The sequence below is a fragment of the Chinchilla lanigera genome, unplaced genomic scaffold (assembly GCF_000276665.1).
Source record: "Chinchilla lanigera isolate Chin_1 unplaced genomic scaffold, ChiLan1.0 scaffold00093, whole genome shotgun sequence".
Lineage (NCBI taxonomy): Eukaryota > Metazoa > Chordata > Mammalia > Rodentia > Chinchillidae > Chinchilla > Chinchilla lanigera.
In genome coordinates this window covers 56,813-73,614 of record NW_004955494.1, presented here as the reverse complement: position 1 = coordinate 73,614, position 16,802 = coordinate 56,813, and the positions used below count along the sequence as shown (strand labels likewise).

The following is a 16,802-nucleotide window of genomic DNA, read 5'->3' as shown; positions in this document are numbered from 1 at the left end:
ATGCAAGTATAATCCCTGTCTTGTGGAAAGCCGTTTTAGGTGTCATCTCAATCATTCCCTCGTCCCAATTATGAGGCATGAACTTTAGAAAGATGCTCATGGATCAGAAGTCTACAACCATGTCAGCCTTGATCCAAGTGGTTTCCCCTTTCTACTTGTGTGGCCCCACTTTTCTCTTCCCTTAGTCTCTGCTTGTTTGGTCAGTGGGTCCTGTTTATCTGCATCTCTCCAATAGTTGGGGGTCAGATCCTGAAACTTTCATCCTCATGTTCAATAATAATCCTAAGATTCTTATTGCATACAAGAGCCTAGCAGGATACACTTAGAATGATCACACTCCCAAAATTCACTTTTCCTTTTTATATTGCTTTAAATAACAACTTATGCACATACATTCACTTCTCACAAATCTGTAGATCTGGAAGAAACCTTAAGGTTCATACTTCATCTAACTTACTCATCCTACTTCCAGAAATTGTACCATTTCATCCAAGAATACCTAGATGGTTTATTAATCCATAATGAAGGTGAGATCTCCTTACCTAAGTGTATCTTAAACCACATCTACAGTGTGGGATTGAAGGCATTAGTTCTGTCTTTTCCATCTTATCATTACTACATAGCTGCTTGCCTGTGGATATGAGCAGATGCTATGTTTCCAATTACCGGACGGAAACTGCAGCTTCTGAGAACACTGTTGAGGTCATGGTGACCCACCTTCCCTACGCTCCTTGCCAAGCTGAGCTCCATTCTCTCCTTGTTCACTCTGTCATTTGCCACTGGACTAGACACTCACCAGTGCCCAATAAATGTTCCTGAAAGGAGGAAAAGTAGAAGGAAATTCTGTAATTATCCCAAGAGCAGAAAACATCACTCTCTATAGGAGAAAATAGTTTATTATCATCTGAAATCACCATCAAAATTGCACTGAAATAGAAGATAATGAGTTCATGCTGCACACGCAGAAGTAGGGGAACACCCTGTCTTAATCCTTCACTAGGCAGGGTTTCTACAATGAAGTGGTTTGGGCAAGTGGAATTTATTACAAAGAGGATTTGTGGGCCCCAAACTGTTAACATTTTTAACTTCAAGCCACATATTTGTATTGTTTCTTCTGCTCCTATCACAGGACAGAATTTACTGCAGTGATATGGAGGTGCTAAATATAAAAACAATGTAAAAACAAGGTATAGCACTTGTATAACTTTCTTTAACATCTCTCAATATTATATTTTAGTAAAAATTTTAACAAAACACATCCATTTACATTTGTTTATCTGAACTCAAAATATTGTCAAGTAATAATATGATTTTTCATCATGTGAACAAAGCAGCTGAGGTTCAGGAAGCTGCTGATGGCAGGATAAAGGAGGAGCAGACCAGCGCTCAAATCCATCGACTTCTTACGGCAAGGTTTCCCCACTCACCACACCGCATTCTCCACAAGGCAGCACAGCTCTCCTAAGGCTCTCTTCTAAGGTTCCTCAGGCTGCGGCTTCCCCAGCCCACATCCATCCACAACTCCTTTTGGCCTCTCACTGATGGGCCGAGCGAAAGCTGACAAGTTAGTACAGGCTTGACCCTGCTTCCAGCTTGGTTCCCAGGTACAACAAGAACCTGGCAAATCACCTGACCCATGTTCCTTGGGACACTTTACAAAGTGAAAGAGATGGAAAGTTTGGGCTGTAGAGCTATTTTTACTTTTATAGTTTTTAATATTATTTATTTTATTTAATTATATTTTATATAATTTTCAACACTTTCTGGAGGGACTCTTGATCTCTGACAGCAACACTGAGGAGAGGATTGCAGCTACAGTAGCAATGGGCCTACAGATGGCAGCAGGCACAAGTTGAGAAACTTCCTATGCCTGCTCCAGGGCAAGGCTCTGCAGGCAGCCTCAGGCTCCCTGGGCAGTACTCAGAGTCCCAGCCACCTGCTCCTCAGCTCCGACCCCACAAGCTAATCTCCACCCAGAATCCAAGGCCAGTTTCTTCGGTGACACCTCTGGCCACCTTGGGGCAGGGCTGGTGGGAGGCTGGAGACTCCTGCTCCAGGCAGGCGTTCTGCTCTCACACTCCACAGGTGGGAACCCAGCCACAATTTCCAGCCAAGGGATCCCTCACCTGAGTTATGCTTTTCAGTCTCTTGTTCTTGATGCTGTGGACCCACTCTGGCTTCTTAACACTGATGTATTATGGCATTTGTCCTCTGCTATCTCCAATGATTTGCACAAACCTGCTCTGGTTGGCTTCCCACAGATTTTTACCAAGCGCTAATATTTTAAATTTCTTATTTGATTCTAAGGCACTGCTGATTTCTGCACACACATTCTTGACTTTGAAAGGTGACATTTCTGAGAGTTTTGTTGAAAGCATAGTGACTGACATACTCAACACTGTTTTCTATCAAAGAAATATTTACTATTTAAATGTTTCTGAGAGCCACATGTATGCCTAGAAATTATCTTCCTATTAAGAAATACTAACAATCTCTAATCCCATGTTTCTAGAGGAGCAGTCAGCAAGCTGGGAGGGAGAAGACCCAGTGCCACCCTGGCTGAGAAAAGGGAACCCGTGCTGATGGAGGTTCAGTCCTTTTCCATCACTTCGTGGTCAGTAGCCCAAAGTGAGTGTCACTGCTGTACAGATACTCTCGGTATATTAATTTCTCAAAGTTTATTGAATATTTAAGTCATCACTTCCATCTCATTACACAAAGGGCACCATTCTGAGAAGTAAGAAATAACTGCAGAGATAATTTAATTACATAGCTTCCAATTTAATTCGCCAATATGCTCTCCCCCTGTTAGCACATTTACTTTAACTAGTACTTTTGTTATTATGTATTTAATCTCTATCTCCAGTGAAATTATAGCAACCAGGAGAGTCAGAATTCTTGTGTATCTCGCTTTCTTGCCCACAATCAGGTGCCCCATGTCTAGCTCAGTTTCTGGCACAAGCAGGAGCTTTGGTGGAAAGGATGGGAGTTCCATCTGGCCTGATGGTGACGTGAGAAGATGGGAGAAGCCTCCTCTCTAGACAGTGACATAGCCTGAGCACAAGGAAGCCTGAAAAGCCACCGAATCCTGGCTTTGGAAGTGACGCCCAGAACCCCAGGACCTCCCTCCCTTTCCATGTTTGGTGACAGCTGTGTGCCCACTGCTCCGCACACAGAAGGACCCTTACTTCCTCTCCTGTCTTCCATTTTCCTCCCTCATTACCTCATTGTCCAGTTTTCCTGGATTTAGTTTTCTTCCTCTTTGTCTTTCTTTTTTCCCATTTCTCCTATCATTCTTTCTGCTCTTTCCCCACCACTTGTTTTCTGTTTCTTATTTGCCTCTTTCTTAATTGGGACTGTCCAAAGCCACAGACTTTAAAGGGAGCCAGGGCGGAAGCGTCATGCTTGAGAACCTAATAGCTCAGTGTCAGAGCCGTGTCCCTTTCTCCAGTGTCTCCATGGCAATGTCCTCTCATCATCCAGGCTAAAGGATCTGGCCTTGGTGTCCTGTTCCACCTCACATCCCGGCTTTGTGCTTAATTCAAGACCCCTAAGTTGAGTTCATAACCTGCCCATTCTGACACTCTATCCCCAGCCCAGCAGCCCGTCCCACCTGCTCCATGAGGAGGGCCAACGTGACCTGGGTGAGTGAGTTTGTCCTAATGGCTCTCTCTGACAGACAGAGCCAGGTGGGGCTCTTTGTGCTGTTTGGAGCCACATACCTGCTGACCCTGCTGGGCAATGGGCTCATCCTCCCGCTGATTGCACTGGACACACGACTTCACCTGAGCATGTACTTTTTCCTCTGCTACCTTGAAGTCATGGACATCTGCTACACTTCCAGCGGGGTTCTCCAGATGCTGGCACACTTCCTCCTGGAGAAGAAGACCATCTCCTTCACCCAACATGGGGTACAGCTGTTCTTCTCCATGACCCTCGGGGGGACCGAGTTTGTGCTGCTGACTGTGGTCTATGACCACAATGTGGCCACCTGTGAGCCCCTGCTTTACATGGCAGTGATGAGCCCCAGGCTCTGTGTGGCACTGGCAGGTGTCCCTCAGCTTGTGGGCCTGGCTAACTCCTCCGTGGAGACAGCAGTCACCATGAGCCTGCCCACCTGTGGTACAATGTGCTGAACCATGTGGCCTGTGAGACAATGACGTTGGGCAGGCTGGCCTGTGTAGGCATCACCCTCAACCAGGTGGTCATAGTAGCCTCCAGTGTGGTGGTGCTGCTGCTGCCCTGTTGCCTGGTCTTGCTGTCCTACGTCTACATAGTGGCCTCCATCGTGATGATCTGCTCCACCCAGGGACGCTGCAAAGCCTTTGAGAAGTGCGCCTCTCACCTCACTGTGGTCTCCGTGTCTTATGGGATGGCCCTGTTCACCTTCCTGCAGCCCAGGTCCATGGCCTTAGCTGAGCAGGACACAGTGGTGGTGGTCTTCTATGCTGCGGTGACCCCCATGTTGAACGTTTTCATCTACAGCCTGAGAAACAAGGACATGGAGGCTGCTGTAAAACGGGTTCTGATGCACAGCTCTGAGTCAAAATGTTAGCTGGTGATGTTTAGCAGAAAAGGATCCTCTCTGAAGACATTGGACCCTGGATTTTGAACTATGGACATACCACCTAAGTGTTTGCCTGGACATGTGACTGTGTGTACGTGTAACTGTACAGATGGTAGGACAGCATTCTGCACTACTCTCCCTTGTTGTAATAAAGATATGGAGTTTTTGTGTCTGGACTCAACTTGAGGTGCACACCTTATTCCAAAGGACATGAATGATATTGATTTAAAAATACACATGCCCTGCTACAAAGTTAAGTGAAGTAAAATAATTTTCTTTAAGGAATGAAGGAAGAAAAAGGTTTATCACAGATATCAATTAGAAATGAGGTTACATTAGAATTCAGGGCAGCGTGCACAGTTTATATCAAGAAAGTCCATTTCCTTTCTAAAATACACAAATATACATCAAAATCTCTTTCCTAGTCATTGACAAAAAGAAAAATGAGCTGTAGTTTGTAGAATGCACTATGCCAGTTTGACTAAATGAACTTCAGTGCAGACTTGCAGAAGTCATGTGGCCACACATGGTTCACTGCATGACATTAGGATGGGGAGATTACAAGGGCATCTGAGGCCAAAGGCATAGTTACAGTCCCCACAGCCCTGCTGAGTATGACTGACTGTGTGAGTCACATGAGCATCACTCTGCTCCTTTCCCTTTCCAGCTGGCAGGGAAGACAAACAGCAGACCAGAGAAACACATGATCAGGACCTTAAGCCAATGTCTCTCTACACAATAGACTCCAAGGATGTTCCCTTGTGAAAACTCAGGGATGTATTCACAATCCACCCTTTACTAGAGGGCCACCACACACCATCAGAGGTGGGCCAAGGTCTTCAGAAAGGAAAGAAACTTGATTCTCCACCTGTAAAAATGTTGTTTTCCTTCTCTAATGCATAAGTAAATGACAGAGTTCTAGATATGCTGCATCATAGAGCAAACCAGAGATGTTTTTATACCGAGAAATGCTTAAAACAGCTTTTAAGAACCAGACTTAAGCCTCTCTTACACAAATATCACAGAAGTGTGATTTGTCTTGCCCACAAGGAAAAAAAAACATAGATTCACAACAACTCAAGCTTTACTCTTTCTGTGGAGAGAATGGTAAAGGATTGAAGAGGAGAAAAGGGAGCATTTTTTAAAAATTTCAAGTAAATCTTATATTGAGATAAGATTCATGTAACATACAATTCACATTTTTGCCAGGTGCAGTTTATTGGCATTTACCACAACTGCAATACTGAGCTGCCTTACTTCCATTAGCTTCAGAACATGTTCATCACTCCCTAAAGGATTCCTCATTCCCAAAAACAGTCACTCCATCCCCCAGCTCCTGACAACACCAGCCTGCTTTCTGTCGCCAAGGATCTGCCAATGTGGACACATACATTAACGGAATCATGAAATATGTGATCTTTTGTTTTTCTCTCATTTTGCATCATGCTTCTGAGATGCTTCACACTGCAATAGCTGAATCATATTCAGTTGTTCACATCCACCACATTTGTTTATCCAGTTATCAGATGATGATGATATGGATATTTGAAACTAGTATGAGTAGTGTTACTATGAACATTCATGTACAAATTATTATTTGAATACCTGTTTTCTGGGTAGACACCTAGGAGTGAAAATGCTGCATCCTATCTTATGTCTCAAAGACATAAAGAAAGCTGTGTGAAATCTTCTGGGCAGTAATTCTTTGGGTAGGATTCCAAAAGGACAGGCAACAAAAATAAACATCATGACATCAAATTAAAACTGTTTAATAGCAAAAGAAACAATCTTCAGAATAAAGACACAGCTCATGGATTAAGAAAAAATATTTTCAAAGTATACTTATGATAAGAAAGTAATATGCAAATTGGATAAAAAGCAAATACAACAGCAAAAAGATAAATATCCCCATTTAAAAACAGAGAAGGGCTGCTGATATAGCTCAGCAGTACAGCGCCTGCTTGGCAAGCGCAAGGTCCTGAGTTGAATTCTTGGTGTCAAAAATGAATGAATGAATAAATAAATAAATAAAAACAAATGATGTGAATAGACATTTATCAAAAGAAGAGATATGAAAGGCCAGTAAATGTATACAAAATGTTTTATATCTCTAACTGAATTCATCCCACCAGGAGATATTACCTCATACCTGTCAGAATGGCTGTCATTAAAAAGATGAGTGACAACTGGCTGTCATGGTCCATGCCTAGAATGCAAGCACTTGGAAGCCTGAGGCAGGAGAATTACCACTAGTTCAAGGCCAACCAGGGCTACAAAATCAGTTCAAAGACAGGTGAGGACGGGGAATGTAGAGCAGTGGTAGAGCAATTGCCAAGCAGGGGTAAAGAATGCCATGAGTTCAGGACTCAGCATAAACGCCCAAAAAAGACAAGTGTGATCAAGGGTTTAGAGGAAAGAGAACTCTTGACTGTAGAGAAAATTAAGTTTTTGGTTTGAAAAAAGGGATGATGTGAAATCAGAAGGGGAGGTATAAGAGAAGAGGATGAGACAGGAGAAACTGGGTAATGGAGGAATTATAAAAGTACACTATATGGATGTATAAATATGCAACATTAAACCCATCGTTATGTGTAATTTATATGAACTATAAAAGAAAGAAAACTCTTGTGCACTCTTGGTAAATTGAAATTTGCATAGTTATTTTGGCAAATAATATGAAGGTACCTCAAAAAAGGGAAGCTCAATCTAACGTATGATTTAGCAATCGCACTTCTGATTATGTGGCTTAAAGAATTGGAAAGTTGTGTTGAAGAGTTAAAAGTTCAGATTTTCATCTGTGTGGAATAGGTGGGATTGGGCTGTTTCAGAAATGAGTTTTGACCTGGAGCAATGCACTTCATAGAGAAGACCTGAAAGCGTTGTGGCTGTACATGCGGTAAGAGTTATTTTATGTTATTCCTGTCACTGTAGCTGTAAGGGTTTCAGTTTGAGGGAGTCTTCATCCTCTGCAGAGCTGATAAGGGAGTAGATTGTCATCAGGTGTTGGAAGTGAAATTTCAGCAAAGTTTTGTAGAAGTTTGCAAATGGGAAGAACAATGGGAAATAATCTCCAGAAGAGAAAGTGTGAGGAGTGTTTCGTTAAGGGATGCCCATGCATCAGTTGGAACAGGTTGAGGCATTGGGATGGCATAGATGTGTACAAGACCCACCCACATCCTCTGGGTTTGCTGGACATGGAGAGGGAAATAAAAATGCAATAAATAAAAAGCAAATCTGTTGTCAAAAATATCAGAATTGATTCAGGAGGCCCCTGAAATTCTGCCCAAATTCTATGAGAGATTGTTTGATGCCTACAGCACCTATTCCCCATTTGACCCAAAGGCCCCACAGAACCAAAAGAGGATGAATTCAGTCTCATAATTCAGTCAGCCCTGGACATCTAGAAAAAAATTCGGAAACTTGACAGACTTGTTGTCATGAACACCGCCTTGCTCCTGCAGATAACTCAAAGGGTCTTTGTAAATCAGGACAAAGAAAAAAGGAGAGACGTTGAGAGGAAGATAAGCTTGGTCAACAGTAGGCCACTTTCTTGGCTGCCATGATGGGAAACCCTGTCGTGAAAATCCCTGTCATCCACAACTGCCAAGAGGAAAACCAGAAAAAGAGAACAGAATTCCTTTCAAACTTAAAGTTGGTGGCTGTCCTTAATCACTTCCTGACAATCAATATTCCTGCTGAAAGCAATTTGGACTTTCACATGGCAAAGGCCCACTCTGCCTATGATACAATCCAAAGGTTCAATCAAATGGATGCCCCCAACCAAAATCTCTCCTGTCACTTTTTGATGAAGGGGAAGATTAAGACAGACAGGGCTCTATTTCATTGGGCCACAGGAGACCACAGTTGTGATCAAAATTGTAGGAAAACCCCTGACTTTCAGGGAAGACTCTGGAGTGAAACATTTCATTGTTACTCAACCTATCATGCCCCTGACTTTCAAGAAAATGAAGGTAGTTGGGACCACAGGAATACCCTCAGAGAATAGATTTTGTCTCAGCTCATCTTGTGAATTTGAAGGCCATCTCATCAACCACTAGTTCCTATAAGTGCCTGAGTGCCCGATACCTCTCTTAGGATGTGACCTCCTTACAAAGTTAAGTGCTACTACATCCTCTGATCCAGAAAACCCACCTCCTTCACTCTCCGACCAGAGACTCCAGGCCTAATGTTGACCCTAACAATCCCCCAAGAAGAATGTGGACTATACCAACCAGAAACTACTACCAACATGGATTCAGAGACTCAAAAAAACCCTGATACCAGGAGTATGGACTAAAGATTCACCCCTGGGGCTGGCCATAAACTATGCCTCTATAATCATTGGCCTTAATCCCATGACCACACCCGTTGCTATAAGGCAATACCCTATGTTTTGAGAAGCCCGACTTGGCATCCAGCCCCTTACTGTCTGCTTGAAACAATTTGGACTTTTTCTTCTTGGTACCGGGAATCAAACTGAAGACCTTGCACTTGCCAGGCAGGCACTTGTGCAGCTGACGTATGTCCCGGCCCAACAATTTGGACTTTTAACAGACTGCCAACCACCTTGGAACACTCCATTCCTTCCCATCAAAAAGCCCAATGGGGACAACGAACTGGAGCAAGGTCCCCATGCAGTTAATGCAGCCACCATAACTTTATACCTAACAGCCCCAAATTCATATACCCTCCTGGACCTACTCTCTCCTGATGCTGCCTGGTTTTCCTGCCCAGACTTGAAAGATACTTTCTTCTGCCTGTGAGTGGCCTCATCTAGATAACTTCTTTTCCCTTTTGAATGAGGAGATTCTGATATATGACAAAAAAGGGCAACTCATGTGGACCTCACTCCTTCAAGCCTTATAGAACTCTCCCATGTTGATTGGGGAGCTTTGGCTGCTGAGTTGGCCAAATTCCCCTACAGGAAATTCAACTACACACTTCTGCAATACACTGATCACTTACTAGTTGGCAGCCCAACCAGGCAGGACTCTTGAAGAGGAACTAAGGCTCTCTTCCACCATTTGTGTGATACTGATTATAAGGTCTCCTGGAAAGAGGCTCAAATCTGTAAACAGAAGGTCAGATACTTAGGATTTGACTTAGAAAAAGGACTGCAGAGTCTATGCCCCGAAAAAAAGGAAGTTGTTTCTTCTATGCCCAGTCCAGATTATTAAAAAGACCTTCAGGAATTGTGAGGGATACCAGGGTATGCTGAAAAAGCAAGACCACTTTATTACATACTGACAAAACCCAGGATTGAAAGATACATAATCAATTGAACCCTAGAAGAGATTGCAGCATTCAAACAGATCAAAAAGACACTAGCCTCTGCTCCAGCCCTTGAAATCCCAGATGTAACCCACCCCTTCCATCTGTTCCTCAATGAAAAATGACATGTTGCCTCAAGAATCTTAATGCAAATGGTGGGACCCTGGGAAAGGCTAGTTTGCTATCTGTTTAAGACTCTGGACTCAGTATCAAAAGGGTGGCCTCCCTGTTTGTGGGTGCCTGCTGCTACCACCTTCTTAATCAAGGATGCAGACACCTTGACTTTGGGAGAGAACCTGACTTTCCAGGTGTCTCACTCTGTTACTGAGCTCCTCAACAGTCTGGGACACCACTGGCTCTCAAACAGCTGCATTGTCCAGTATCAGAGACTGCTTGTAGGAAATCCTGGACTTACCTTCCAGCCAAAGCCCTAAAGCCAGCCACTTAGCTATGCACAAAACTCAGGCAACCAGACCATGATTGCCTTACCCTGACTGATGAGCTTCTTCCAGCCAGCCTGACTTCCAGATGGAGCCCTTGACAGATAATGCATACACCCTGTTCATGGGTGATAATAACTCTGGTTAAAATGGACTTAAGCCTGCCTATGCTGTCATCACCACAGAAGAAGTATTCTTTGCAATGCCTCTTCCCCAAAATTGGTCTGCTCAACCAGCCAGGCTCTAGGTGTTCATACAGGCCCTCAATGGGACAAGAGATAAAAAAGTATATATCTACACAGATTCCAAATATGCTTTTACCACAGTCCATGTGCACAGGATGTTATACAAGGAAGGCAGCCTTTTGACAGCTGAAGGAAAGCAAATCCAAAACAGGGATGAGATCTCAAAACTTCTGGCTGTCATAAGGAAACTTAAAAAGGTGGCCATCATCCACAGTAAGGGACACCAAAAGGTAAAGGACCTCATCACTCTTGTAAACCAAAAGGCAGATGAAGCTGCTAAGGTGGTCGCAGAAGGCTCAACTTGGGGAGACAACGATTCGGTCCAAAACCTAGAAGCCCAACATGAAATACCACCGAAGACTGTTTTCAGCCCCCAATAACGACCTCTCCACTGCAACCCCGAAGAAATAATTGGGCACAACAAGAAGAGGCTCAGAAAGACCCAAATGAGGTGTGGGTCCTACTGGACAATTGGATGATCATCCCAAAGGAGTTGGTTTACACCTGGGTAAAATGCTACAGTGTCATCACCCAGGGAGGAAAGACAGATATGGATCAGCTTCTGAATCATTATATTATGATCTGAAATTGACATGGATCTGTGCAGCCATCAGCAATAGGTGTCATACTTGTGCAAGGACTGAACCCTCAACTGTCCCTCAAGCCCCACCTGGAATTCAACATACAGGATTCTCCCCTGTTGAAAATCTCCAAATAGACTCCACTGAAATTAAACCATGCTGGTGATAAAGTAAGTAGTGGTCCTCATTTGCACTTCCTTCAGATGGCCAGAAGCTTTCCCCATTTGAAGTGAAAGGGCCTCTGAAGTATGCATTCTTAAGAGAGAATATTCCTAGATATGGACTGCCCCTAACTATAGGCAGTGATAACAGATCAGCATTTGTAGTAGAAGTCACTCAAAAGCTAACTAAAGAATTAAAATTCAGATGGAATCTCTACTCTATATGACCTCAAAGTTCTGACAGAATTGAACAAATGAACAAAATCATAAAATCAATATTGACTAAATACTACCACAACACCCAGACTTTATGCATAGATTTGCTACCCATGGTCCTTCTAAAAGCCAGGACATCACCAGGACCCACCAGCTACATCCCTTTTGAAGTCTTGTTTGGGAGACTCCCCCACCCTTGATAAAGGGTCTCCAGGGGGCCTATGTCAGTTTGGGAATGTCACTTTAGAGGAATGGCTTACTCAATTAGGAAAAACCTTCTCCCAAACACATAAAAACATAGCAGAGACAGCACCTTTACCCACTGACACACCTTCCCCCACCTGCATTCCAGGTGATATACTCTAGGTCCATCATTTGAAAAACAGACCCCCTGTCCTCATTTTGGAAGGGCCATATTTACTTATTCTGATTACTCCCACTGCAGTAAAATTGGCAGAGATCCAGCCCTGTATTTATCAATCCAGGATCAAGTGGACCTATACTGGTGACTTCTGGAAGACTTACTGTAATGAATCAAACCCCTGACAGACCACCCTGAAAAGATAACACACTCAAAACCCTGCCCTTGTCACTCCAGAAGTTGATGAGTCAGTGCAAAGCTGAAGCTAGATGGTCACTGTACACAGAAAGAGAGAAAAACACATAGTCCCCTTTTACCATTATTCTGTTTGATTTCTGGTCTTTTCCCTCCCATTAATCTTGGTATTTGCTACTGGACTCTGGGTTGTGACCCCAGAGGATTGGAGAGCCCCCCAGAAGGTTGAAGTCATTCTCTTCTACATTAGTGTGCTCACTGGATTGCCCACACTCAACTGTCTGAGATTATTCTTCTGTGCATAATATACCTAAACCTCCTGGGAATAAATGGAAAGGCAGGATACTGGGCATTTCAGGTTTGCCTAATAGACACTGTGAATTTCCTTAACCATACTAGGTGGGACCCCTACCAGCCTAGTGCATCCTTACACTTTGAGGCCTGTCCCAACAATAAAATTAATAATGATTATGATAAAAGATGTAGTTCCATGAACTGGGAGGGAACTTATAGGCCCAAGAACAAATATGTATGCCACAGCTGGCAGGAAGAATTTAAAATGGAAGCTTAAATAAACTGGGCCTGTGGGAATGTAGGGATCTGATGTTGTGACGCTTGGAGTAGAGACAACATATGTTATGCTGCAAGAGAAATAGCTGGGAGATCTAAGGTTTGGACTTTATACCATGTTACATGGACAAAGCACTACAATAGGGGACCTCCTCTCATCCAGTCCTTTGCCATTAAAAACTGCCAAAAAGAGCAGTGTAACCCCATTCAGTGCCATATTTCTAACCCAAATGACACCGTCAGAGCAACAGGCCATTTGTAAGTCATTCCAGTGGATATTTTTAGTTTGCAGAACTTTTACTATTTTAATCTCATTGTGTGTAATTGATATATTTAGTACTTTTAATATGTTTTTGGTCCAATTTTGGTAGGTCATGTGTCTAGGAATTCATCCATTCCTCTCAGATTCTCCAGTTTATTGGATGATAAATTTTCAAATAGTTTCCAATAATCATTGAATTTCAGTGCTTTCTGTTGTTATTTTTTGTTTTTCCTTTTTAATTTTGTTAATTTGGGTCCTCTATTTCTTTTGCAAGTTTGACTAAGGGTTCATGAATTTTGTTTAGCTTCTACCACTTTTTCTAGAAATTCAGTATAGTAGAAAAGATTATAATGATTTAGCAAATTCTTTGGATTCAATAGTTTTGAAAAGCTTTTAATTAATGTCATAATGAAAATACTTTGAGTTTTAAATTAATAAGTAAGTCTTTATAGCATCTTCATTATTCATTATTGTGTAGTTCTGTTATTATTTCAAAAACTAAACTTAACAGGGGCTGGGGATTTAGCTCAGTGGCACACCGCCTGCCCGGCAAACGTGACATCATGAGTTTGATTCCTGGTACAAGAAAGAAAACAAAAACAAAAACAAAAAAACACCTAAGCCAAAGAGATACAATATTTCCAGCTGTTGAAAGTTCAAGTTAAATCGAACTGAGTGATGATTCTGGGTCGTCAAGTCTGATTTACTGTTGTGATCAAAGGCTCCATTTCTCACAAATTTGTTCATCCTTTGACAAAATATTTACAAATCCCTCAGGACTATTACCGGAGAATAATATACAATACTTTAATTAGAGGAGCTTTGGACTCTCACTGATATTAAAACAATTCTATCTATAATATGTTCTAATTTCCATTTCAGGAGATTTCATTACTGGGATTCTCAGTCCAGCATTCCGTACAAAGAATCAGGTGGATTTTATGTTTATCTATTTCTTTTTTTTTATTATTTTAAAAATAAAAGGTGAAAAATACTAACAGACAGACAAAATTTTACAAAATAGGAAAGGATCAGTACAGACAGTACAGAGTTACAAACAGAGTGGTAGGGAATTAACAATGCTTGTTGTATTACATATTGATATCTTCAAAGTGACTTCTCATGAAAACAGATATAGACATACAAGGCTGATCAACCAAGGACTCATTGACAGTTTCTTTCAGTGTTTATCTATTTCTTTTAAAATTCACTCTTTGACATCACTTCTGCATGTCCATGGGGAAAAGTGTGATGCTTTGATATATTGTGAAAATATTCACTTAAGCTAATTAACATCGATCATTTCATCAGCTCTTCTTGCGGTGAGGATATAAATCTCAACTGCGCAGTTTAAAAATACCCAATCATTGCCTGTAATCATGTAATGCAATAGATCACTAAATCTATTCCTCCAGCCTAATTGTAATTTTGTATTTCCGATGATCAATTTTAATTGTTGGCTTGCTTGGCTTGAGAGATGCCTAGCAGATGAGCTAAGTAAACGGCAGGGTGCAGCAGTGTGATCACAGGGACAGGCAGGACTATGGGGATGATATTTAGTTCTTGAACTTGTCGTCTCTGGCTCTTCTGCTGCTTCCAGGATCTGTGAGCTGCAAAGCTTTTCACCACACTCTCTGCCCTGATATTTCCTCCTTGGAAGCGGTGCAGTAAAACGCTTGAAACCGTGAGCCTGATGAAACTTTTTTTTCATTTGCATTGTGCACGTTCATGTTTCGTCTTAGCAATAGAAAAGTTACCACTGCAGTAGTTACCTTTTGGTCAGCATCTAGCCTTCCCTCACCTCTGTCCCTGTCCTCTGGTAATCATCTTTCTACTCTATGTTTCATAGGATCAATATTTTAGTGGGTCATAATTAAGTGAGGTCATGTGGTATTGTGTTTCTGTGCCTGCCTTTTTACACTTAGCATACTGTCTTTCAGTTCCATGCATACTGTCATGGAGGGTAACATTTCTTCATTCATTCAATATGCATGCATTTTTCAAAATGGTCACTGTGTCCTTATACATTTCCTTTATCCACTGATCCATGTGATGGACACTTAGGTTGGCTTCATATACTGACTAGTGTGAATAATGTTTGGTAAACATGGGACACATATCCATCCCTTCCACATACCAATTTCTTTTTCTTTGTACTTTTTGAGAAAGGATTTCAAGATGCAGATCAGGCTGCTCTGAACTCACTTTGTAGGTTTGGCTGGCCTCAAACTCACAGCAATTCTCCTGTCTCAGCCTCCTGACTCTTGGGATTACAGATGTGCACCACCATGCCAAGATCCACATACCACTTGCCTTTCTTTTGGCCATGAACCAAAAGTGGGATTCCTGGAAAATACAGTTTTCAGTTTTTTCGGAAACCTCTCTACTTTTTTCCAAAAGTGCCATAGTAGCTGGGTGTCATTGTGAACATCTGTTTTCTCAGCAAGTGGGAGGTTGAGGTAAAAGAATCACTACACCTTCTGGGGCAGGCTGTGCTACACTGCACACACAAGGTCAGCCGGAAATACCTAGTAAGACCCTTCTCAAAAACAAAATAAAACAGAAAAATTCTATCCAAAGTGGCCATAAGAACTTAAATTCCCACCAGCACTGTACTTAGTTTTCTTTTCTGCAAGGTGTCACCACCATTTATCATATGTGGTTTTATTTCTTTTTTGTTATTGTGGGGCTGAGCATTGAACTCATGGTCTTGCACATGCTGGGAAAGTGCTCCCACCCTGAGGGACACCCTCGGTGCTCATCTGCCTATTTAGTCATAGCTGTTCTCACAGGTGTGAGGTGACATCATGTTGCAGTGTTAGAGACTGTTTGATCGATTTCAGTGATGTCAAACCTTTCTGTACGTAACTGTTGGCCGTTGCTATCTTTTAGTGAGAAATATCTGTTCAGTTTCTTTGTCTATTCTCACACTGGGGGCTTCTACAAGGCTAAATGAAGGAAGACTGACTTTGGAGTTTCTCAGAAGAAATCAACTAAAATCACAGGTACTTGGAAAAAAACATTGGACATTCATCTTGAACCCAAAATTAATCTGAAATAAGAGACTTGTAGATCTAGCTAAACACAGGCATAGGACTTTATACAGCAATAAAGCAGCCCACGGGCTGCCTGTGGCTTTCAGGCTGATGGGGTTGGAGCAGGAACCACCTTCCCAGGAAGTTCCCCAAAAGCAGAGATGGCGAAGGTGTGGCAAACTCAATGCATACAGGGCAGACCCAGAAAATAAGGCCCCTCACCTCTTTTGATATCCTGCACACAAAGGACACTGCAACCTGGCACCAAATTTCACCGGAACACGCAGGAGTGAGTGATCACTCCCTCACCGATGCGACACCAGGCTTTTCTTTTCTGTTCCTTTCTTTTTCACGCTCTTGTTTTTTTCTCTGTCCAGCACCATCATCTCTATTGGAAGCTCTAGTGACACGGCTAGGGACTGGCCAGGGCTTGGAGGATTGTTATTGTTACATTCATGTGAAAGACCACCTGGATGATTCTCCTTGAAAGAAGAGCATCGTCTCCGTTTTGGCTACACCTGGCCAAAGTTCTTATGGCCATTTTGGATAGAATTTTTCTGTTTTTTTCGTATTTCCATGTATTGATGTGTACAGAACTGGCTAGGACTTTTCCTTATCCCCTCAGTAGGCTTTAAGCAATGCAAGTTGGTCCGGGCAAGGTGCTGATGTGTAATCTTTGAAGCAAAGTGACATGTCCATGTTGCTTCGCTCCATAGCTCCCACAAAGCGTGTGTAAGCCACACTGGAAAGAGAGCCATGTGTGCTGGGATTGCTCAAGATAAGAAGTTATGACTTCCCAGGGCATAAACAATTACATAGCAGAGTTTAAGCACCAAACCCAAGACATTAGAACTGTGGAACAGTGGAACCTGGAACTGTGTTATGCAGATTACTCTTT

The 16,802-nt window shown here is 42.4% G+C and overlaps 1 protein-coding gene across 1 annotated transcript; it reads left to right on the top strand.

Annotated features, from left to right (window-relative positions):
- The first annotated feature begins 3,620 nt into the window (after positions 1–3,620).
- On the top strand, positions 3,621–4,555 carry LOC102024582 (olfactory receptor-like protein OLF3). The gene is given in 2 exon segments (XM_013504914.1): positions 3,621–4,122; positions 4,125–4,555. Coding segments are annotated over 2 exon segments (933 nt in total).
- Positions 4,556–16,802: the final 12,247 nt, after the last annotated feature.